At 41.1% G+C, this 9,423-nt stretch overlaps 1 protein-coding gene across 1 annotated transcript; it reads right to left on the reverse strand.

The window, feature by feature from the left end:
- Positions 1–1,414: 1,414 nt before the first annotated feature.
- Positions 1,415–9,073, reverse strand: LOC105748905 (zinc finger protein with KRAB and SCAN domains 7-like). Its single transcript, XM_049716159.1, has 4 exons — positions 8,341–9,073; positions 7,731–8,205; positions 6,301–6,323; positions 1,415–3,232 (listed from the first exon to the last, which is right to left on the reverse strand). Exons 2-4 carry the CDS (start codon positions 8,108–8,110, stop codon positions 1,947–1,949), a joined length of 1,689 nt encoding a protein of 562 aa, XP_049572116.1. The 5' UTR covers positions 8,111–8,205; positions 8,341–9,073; the 3' UTR covers positions 1,415–1,946.
- Positions 9,074–9,423: the final 350 nt, after the last annotated feature.

Below are 9,423 nucleotides of genomic sequence, written 5' to 3' on the forward strand. Positions count from 1 at the left end.
TGTTCTCATCAAAAGAAAAAAAATTTAACTGTATATGTTGATGGATATTAACTAGACTTATTGTGGTGATTCACAGTATGTACAAATATTGAATTGTTTTGTTGTAGATCTGAAGCTAATATAATGTTATGTCAATTACATCTCAAAAAAGTGTTGGACTTGTGGCAATTCACACTTAAGTTGGGTTTTAAGGACTGACACAACATTTAATAACTTTTGATGCTCCCATATTTGCCATTTCTTTTAAGAAAACATTGTATTTATATGGATAGGCTGGAACCTGGAGATAGTTAAATATCACTGGCCTGTAAGAGAAACGCCACTTCTATTCACCATGGAAGTGAGAGGTAAAAACTATAAAAAGAAGGCTTCCCTGGTGGCGCAGTGGTTGAGAGTCCGCCTGCCGATGCAGGGGACACGGGTTTGTGCCCCGGTCCAGGAAGATCCCACATGCCGTGGAGCGGCTGGGCCCATGAGCCATGGCCGCTAAGCCTGTGAGCCATGGCTGCTGAGCCTGCGCGTCTGGAACCTGTGCTCTGCAACGGGAGAGGCCACAACAGTGAGAGGCCCGCGTACCGCCAAAACAAACAAACAAACAAACAAACAAAAACCTATAAAAAGAGACAATGGGAAACATTCTCTATGACCAGGAAAGTTTTAAGAGTCTTATATTCAGAGGATCAGAGGCAGTAGAGCAGAAAAGAAAAGCGAAAGAATGACAAATTAGCAGACTAGATAGCCTAAGGGAGACTTAAATTCACCAAAATTTTTTTACCACAGCTGGGCCAGAGTTTCTATTGACAGGGAATTATGTTGCCCTATAAATACTGTAACTCTAGAAGTCAGAAGCAGTCACAAAAATGAGGAAATATTCTTCCAGTACTTGAAAACTATCATCAGCTTCAGCAAAGTCCCTCACTACATTGACTGAGGGATATAGGCAGTGCTGAAGCTGAAAGAGGTTTCAGTTGTATATACTTTGTAGGAGATGGAAAATGCTGGAATGAAAGGCTTGCTTTCCCTTCTTCTCTTTTGTCCTCTGTTGTGAGCTCAAGGAGCTGTGTTCACAATCAAAATGTATGCTTTGTGCTTTAGCCATGACGGCCACACTAGATTTTGATGTACTGGGGGCCCAAACCTCTATGCTCTCCATATCACTTAGAATATAACATGTCCTTTTTCACCAGGAAATGCTAGTTCTGTGGGTGGGGATCAGGAAGGGTCTGCAGGCCATCCACGTATGGTCAAGAGGCTTGGTTAGGTAGCCAAGGTGGGAGGGAAACAGAGACAACTCATCTCACACATTCTAAGCTCTCGGATAGTCCTGTGACCTCAACTGGTACTAAGAGAAGCAATTTCAACATTAGACTAGGCTAAGGCTAGTTAGAAATCAGAATGATTTGAAAAAGCAAAACATATTCTTGAATTCAGTATAAAAAATATATTTTTTACAGCTGCCCTTGTGTACCTTTTCACTGTATTAAATGACACTGCATTTAACAAAGGTAATCACAGGTAAATTTCTTGTTGATGTTTATTTTTCCAAAATCTCAATTTTTCCAGCACTTATGACCTTTAAACAACTTTTCAATGTGTTATCTCTGACGTTCTTTAAATAAGGAAGTTCAAGAAACATTTTATCTCAATTTTAAAAAATTCTGAATTCTACTTGAAGTTGTCACCAAACACCTTGGCAAGGAGTCATTTTAGTGGATTCTCTGGTGCTTAATCAGAACCGAGCTTCTACTGCAGGCTTCATTCACCACTGCTGGGGCTTTGTAGGATGTGGCCTCTCTGATGTTGGATCAGTATTGCTCTCTGCTTGTATGCCTTCCCACACTACTTAAATGTATAGGATTTTTCCTCAGAGTGGACTCTCTTATGTTTATTGAGATTTGACTTACAGCTGAAGGCTCGCCCACATTGAGAACATTTGAAAGGTTTCTCTACTGTGTGGATTTTGAGATGATGACTAAGACCTGTCTTCTGACTGAAGGCTTTGCCACACTCTTTACATTGATATAAGCCTTCTCCTTGTTGTGAATCCCCTGATGTTCAATAAGATGCTCTCCCCTTGTGAAGGCCTTGCCACACTCAGGACATTGGTAGGTCTTATCCCCAGTGTGGATTCTTTTGTGGTTTCTGAGGCCAGTTAACTGCGTGAAGGTCTTCCCGCATATATCACACGTATATTTTCTTGGTTTAGGAGGGTTTCCGTGCTTCCCTCCTAACTTGTGTTTGTTGAGGCCTGAGTGTTGACTGAAGGCTTCATCACACTCATCACATTTATAGGGCTTCTCCCCAGTGTGAATTCTCTGATGTATGACCAGGGTTGAGTTCACTCTAAAGGTTTTTCCACACTCGGCACATTCATAGAGTTTTTCCCCTGAGTGAATTCTGTGATGTATTATAAGTTCTGAGCTCCGGCTAAAGGCTCGTCCACATACAGGACATTCAAAAGGTTTCTCTCCAGTGTGGATTCTCCGGTGTTGGTTAAGTCCTGCATACTGAGCGAATGCTTTTCCACATACTTTACATTCATAGAGTTTTTCTTTACTGTGAATTCGCTGATGCTCAGTAAGATTTGAACACTGCCTGAAGGTTTTCCCACATTCATTACATTCATAAGGCTTCTCTTTGTTGTGGAATTGCCTATGTTCAGTGAGGTCTGCACTATGGCAGGTTTTCCCACAGTATATACATTCAAAAGGTTTCTTTCCAGTGTGGAGGCTTTGATGCTTTGTAAGAACCGATCTCTGACTAAAAAATTTGCCACATTTATTACATTGATGGGGCTCTTCTCCAGTGTGGATTTTGAGATGTTGGGAGAGGGCTGCTTTCTGACTGAAGCCTTTGCCACACTCTTTACACTGATAAGGTCTTCCCTTGCTTTGAAGCCCCTGATGCTGGGTAAGTTCTACATGTCTGATGAAGGCCTTTCCATATTCTGTACTGGAATATGGTTTCTTCCCAATGTGGATCCTCCTATGCAGCTGAAGGCCTCTTATCCAAGTGAAGGTTTTCCTACATTCATCACATTCATATGTTTTTTCACCTGTGGCATCCTCATCCTGCAACTCCAAACTTCCACTAGGCTCACTGTCTCCTCTGTATGTGGCATGCTGACACACAGTTTCATGATGTCCATCAGACCCCTCCCTACACCATAATATTTCTTCATAAGGTTCCTGCTTCACTTCTAATGTCAGGTTCTCAGTCCTCACACCACCATCTGAAACAACACATCATATAACTCGAGGAGAAAAGGCAACTCAAAATTAAGAAACAGACAGGTAGGAGGGTTAATCTTTATTTTAGATTTAACAGAGGATTTTATATTTTTTCTTTATTTAGTGTCAGGGGTTCAGAGAAACAGGTCAGCCAAGTAGAAGGAATGGGAGTAATACAGGTGTGGGAGTGAGAAAGAATAAAGCATGGCCAAGTTACCAATAGAGTATGGTAAAATTGATAGGATGTCACTTCTGTGATTACCTAAGACTGTAAGTTCCACCTACTATGAGATTTTCTCTATTGACACTCTCCCTTGCTGGTTTGCTGGCTTTGATGAAGAAAGCCACCATATGAAGAAGCCCATGTGGCAAGGAACTGAAGGTGGGTTATGGCCAGTAGCCAGCAAGGAACTGAGGCCCTGTGTCTGTGTGAGTGACTGACAGAGAACTGAGTCCTGCCATCATCCATGTGAGGGTGGAAGTGGATCCTTCAGTCACAACTCAGATGAGATCCCATCTTTGGCATTTTGACTGCAACCTTGTGAGAGACCCAGAAGTAGAGGGCCCAGGTAAGCCATACCCAGACTCTTGACCCATAGAAACTATGAGACAATAAACGTGAGTCGTTTAACTGCTAGGTTTGTGGTAATTCATTAAGCAGCAATTGATAACTAATGTACCACTACTACAAAAATACAAAGCTTCCTAACTATAAGAACTACTACAATTTAAAAAAGAGGAGGGAAAACAAACCACACACTTAAAATCATATGCATGTATATGTATATCCATACATACATGAACACACACAGATAAATATTTATGCATATGTGTATATATATGTTCATACTTATTATCAATAAACGCAAATGGCTTAACTTAACTATTAAAAGAAAAGAATTAGGGAATTCCCTGGTGGTTCAGTGGCTAGGACTTGGCGCTTTCACTACCCGGGTTTGATCCCTGGTTGGCGAACTAAGATCCTGCAAGCAGCAAAGCGTGGCCAGAAAAAAAAAAAGAAAAAGAAAAAAAATAGATTTGGTCACAGAGCAAAACCCAACTCTATTATATATACAAGAAACACATCTAAAATAAAATGATAGAGAAAAGTTATGAATAAATGATGAACAAGAGAAAATTATGCAAATAAAAGAAAGAAGGCATCATGATCTCAGTTTCAGAAAAAAGGAGAGATTCAGGCCAAAAGCATGAAATTAGACAAAGAAGAGAACTTTATAATGCTAAATATACAATTTACAGTGACAATGGAACAGATATGTCTAATTACGCAGAAAATAACAGAGGAGCAACTTTCCTAGAGCAGAAATTATAGATGACATAAAGAGACAAAACAAATAACAGACTTTAATCATCCTTTCTCTGTCTGAAAAAACACCAAATGGGCAAAAAAATAAAGATACGGAAGATTTACAAAATGAAATCAACAAAATTAAATCTTATGGATAAATATGTGTATCAAGCTCTGTATCCTGAAAATAGAACATCTTTTCAGATGTGCAGTGACCTTTAATGAAAACTAGTTTTTGGGTCATAGGAAAACCATAATAAAGTCCCAAAGGTGTAAAAACAACACAAACATTCTCTGATTACAATAGAATAAATCTAAAATTAATAACAAAATCAGAAAATAAGCCCTTCCATCTGAAAATTTTAAAATTTCCAATTATTGGTTCAAAGGCAAAATACAAGCATACATTTCTGATTTTCTAGAAAATAACAAAAACACTACATTTCAAAACATTTGGGATTCATCAAAACCTGTGTTCATCTGTAGCATCAAATATTTATATTAGTAACAGATATATAGATCAATCCAGCTCAAAAGTTAAAAAATAAAAAGGACAACTAATTAACCAAGATAACTTGCTCATTTAGGAACACTTTACTGGCTTTTCTCCCTTCTGTGTCTCATTCCCCTTCCTTATGCTTCCTGGGAACACCTCTGATACAAATTACTACAATGTAAAATAAATAAATTTAAAAAACAAGTGAGAACATAAGGTAGGAATTAACAAAAATAAATGCAGAAATAAAATATAGAAAAATAATGGAACATTGTAGTGTGAATACACCATTGTGAACTCATATTTTTTAGGAAAAAAAAATGTACTTCTAGCTCTACCCATAAAATGTGCTAGAAATATTGTTACCCTAGTGGTAAAGAACTCCCCTAGCACCCAGATTTTATACCTCAGTAGCATTCTCCATTAAGAAGAATCAAGGCTCCTTCATTAAGGGTTGATACCAAATCTGGGTCTAGGGAAAGTACAAGGTGAGCCTGGAACAATTAATTTTGTTCAGAAAGCAAGGATTCAAAATTCATAGGGTCATGGCAAAAAGAGACAGGGGCAAGATGTGAGACATCCATACAAGGCAAAGATGTGTCAGTCTGAGCATTAAAAAGAGTAATAACTGGTAGATTGAAACACACTGACTCAATGAAAATTACTAAGTCCATAATGATACTAACACAGAGAAAGTCCTAAAATCTCACGTTGCCATTTGAGGTACCTATTAAACCATTCCTTGAATATGAAAATTGGTAAATAAAGGGGGAAAACTAAGCGTCAATCTTGACTGTCTAATATGAAGTCAAGTCAATCTAATCAACAAATAGATGATTTGACCGTTTCTTTACTATAAAGAAGAAAGTCAGTTAATAATGCAGAAGGAATGAAAGAATTATAAAATCATTCTGTAACCCTTAATAAAATGGTTGACCCACACAAGAATTCTCAAATATTTTGTATTTTGTTGATAGGAAACTGGCCATTCACAAACTGCCAAAGTGACACCACACCATTACAAGGGGGAAAATTAGCTGTTCAATGGAGGGATCATACTGTCATCATCCTAAGCCAGCCAGGGCTTTTATAGTGGGTCACCCAGGAATTCATGTCTACTTACCTAATATTAATTCTAGCCAAAAATGTTTAACTTGAGTCTTTCAATCTTTTTTCCAGTTTATGGAAATCCAGGGTACAGGGGCAGCAAAATAAATGATACAATGAGGAAGCAACCAGAAAAATACAGAGGGAAAGAGACTGGCCTGGGCTCATCAAAAAGTCTGGGCTGTGAGAGGGAAAATGGGACAGTGAAACTGTTCTAAAGTAAAAAAGAATTAAAAGGCATAACAACCAGATGTGTTATGTGACCCTGGCTTCTATCCTGGTTTGCACAAATCAACTTTATAGACATTTTGGAAAAAAATGGACCAGTTTGAATTTGGATTGAGTTTAGATAACATTAAGATGTATTGACAGGGAAAAGGGAAGATTATTAACTGAGCAAAATAGATTATAAAATAGCACATAGAAATGATCCCTTTTTGGTGAAAGGAATGTGTGTATGTGTGTATACACACATGTGCACATAAAAGATATATAGATATAAAATAAAAAGTCATCAATCGTAATCTCTGGGTGATAAGAATATCATGATTTGCTTTCTTATTTTGCAACTCTGTATTTTCTAACTTTCTACAATGCATATATACTTCTCTGGTAATAATAAGAGGTAACTTTCAAAAAAGTCAATGTAGTTTTACAATGTTAATATCCTATCAGGGTCTATTTATGTAAGCATCAAAATACTTGAAAGTAACATTTGCTATAGACAATCTGCAGAAAATTCAACTGTGGATGTTTAAAACCGACATACTGCTGAGGTTGTTCTGAGATGACTTATCACCTGTTAATAATTATTACCTAAAATGTCAGCTCTGTCACTCTTTAACAACTCTCATCACAAGGAATTAACAAGTCACACTCCACAAAAAACCCAAAGGGGAGTTGATTTCAGTCCAAATTCCTTAGAGAAATTCTTGCCTCACCTCTTTCCTCTGATGCGTGGGGCTAAGGTCCTTTGCCCTTGAACTGGACTGCTGGAGGTTGAACTCTGGTACATGAAGATTCTTCATCTAGTGTCTTAAGTGTCACTGTCTGCAAAAGGATCTTCTGTTCCAGAGCACAGGCTGAAAGCTAGAGACAAGCAGCACTCATTAGGCCTGTAAGGATATCATGAATTTAACAGGAACCAAACCTCAGGGAGGAGTCCCCAAGAAACATCCCCCAACAAAGATTAGGAGGAAGAAGCTAGAAACCAGGCCCTAGGGTGCTGAGAGGCAGCCAGAAAGGTAAGCAAAGTAAAGTTTGATCAAATATTGTTTCTGTCACTTCATTTATTGGCTATGTGTCCTTGGCTAAGTTACACAACCTCACCGAACTTAGTTGTCATGTGTGATACCACCTACGTCTTTGCTGCTGTGAACGATGAATGACCAGTAAAGGAGCACGATGCCTTCAGTATCTTTACTCACCATCCCCGAATCTGCTGTTTCCCACCCTTCCCCTTCTTCCCCTCCTGACTGGCTTAGCAAGAAGCTCAGTTCCCTGCTGAATGCTAGGTTTTCCCACTGTTCTCTCAGAGCCTTCACACTTGAGAAAGTTTTGCTCCCAGTTCCCTGCAACCACATCATACTAGTCTCTTCCTATGTGTACATTTCTCTTTCTTTCCAGATTCTCCAGCATGGTCACCACCTCCTCCCCACTCTCTGGATGATGTTCCTGCAGCTGGGCCTGGAGCTCCTGGGGCAGGATGGAGAGGAACTGCTCCAGCACCAGCAGCTCCAGGATCTGCTCCTTGGTATGTGTCTCTGGCCTAAGCCACTGATGGCAGAGCTCCCGGAGCCGGCTCAGTGCTTCTTGGGGACCAGGGGAATCCTGGTAGCAGAAGTGTCTAAACTGCTGCCTGAAGATCTCCCAGGCAGGAGGCTGGTTCTCTGGAAGGCTGAGACCCTGATTCCTGAGGTGGTCTTCCTCCAACTTCACTTTCACCATCACAGGCCCTGCTGACCCCATGGGGCTTGGAACAGCTGGCCAGCAGACTTTCTTGTGTCCACGGCCATCATTCCTGGCTTCTGCTGGAGTTTCAACTGGAGGCTTCTGAGGGCACCCTGGGGAATAAGAATTAAGTGATAAAGGGATACACGGCATATACTTCGAAGAACGCACACAAGAAAGAAGACCTGTAAGCAGGGTAACTAATTTTATTAATTCACTGAATCCACAAATATTTTTTAGAGGCCTACCTTGTACAGAAACTGTTCTAGGTGTTTGAGACGCATTAGCGTACAAAGATCCCTGCCATCATGGAGTGTTCATTCTAGTAGGAGCAATCAATAAATACAACAAATATGAAAAGTGTAGAGTATGTTACGGAGATAAGTAAAAATATATAATTGCTGGTGTGTGTGTGTGGAATGAAGGCTGATAAGTAAGAATATATAATTGCTGGGGGGTGTGTGTGGAATGAAGGCTTGCACTTAATGGAGGAAGGTTCCTCCAAATCCGGCATTAAATACATGTATGTGGCCCCTAACCTAAAGCAAATTTTCAAGTTATCACTTGGCACCGTTTTTCCATACTTGAATACATATGATCCAACCTGTGGGAGAGGAAAAGTTACTAGTCACAGCTAGAAAATTATTGATGTTTTCGTGTTAATCTGGCAAAACTGAGTGCGAAATCCCACTTCGCTTCACACAGTGCTGGCGGCCTTGGTTTAGTCAGAGCTTCGGAATTATGGTTCCCAAGAAGGGGGTCCCCAGTCCCGGGACAGGGTCCTGTCTTGCGGGCCTTGGGGCCGGCCTTTCCGGAGCCTCCCAGACAGACGTCTGCTCCCGGCCGCGCAGCCCCGAACCTCCCCAGGCACAGAGTGTCCTCCAGCCGGAACCAGGGCCGGTGTTGGCTGCCCCACGCGGCTCAACACGTCCGGGGCTTCGCAAGGACGAATCCGATATCGAGGCGGAGGGACGCCCCCATACACTCACCTGACAGGGACGCACAAGTTCGGCTCCCGGAACCGGACGCTCCGGCGCAACGGCTTCCGGCGTCTCCCGGAGGTCACGCCCCCGAGCGCGCGCCCGCGACCCGCCTCCGCCCACGTGCGCAGCGTCTCCCAGTTACCCTGCCGTCGGGTACGCTGCGTGTTCAGTTCGAGCGGTTCGGGACTAAAGGCGGTGAAAGCAGCAACTGTGCTTTGACAATTAACACTAAACCCAGTTCCTGGATCTCTGAAATTAAAAAAAAAAGTTTCGAACACCCGCCTCTTGCCAACCTGATAGGACCTCTTAACTGAAAATGTAGGGGAGGAGTGCTAGATGACAACAGAG

The sequence above is a fragment of the Orcinus orca genome, chromosome 10, assembly GCF_937001465.1.
Source record: "Orcinus orca chromosome 10, mOrcOrc1.1, whole genome shotgun sequence".
Classification (NCBI taxonomy): Eukaryota; Metazoa; Chordata; class Mammalia; order Artiodactyla; family Delphinidae; genus Orcinus; species Orcinus orca.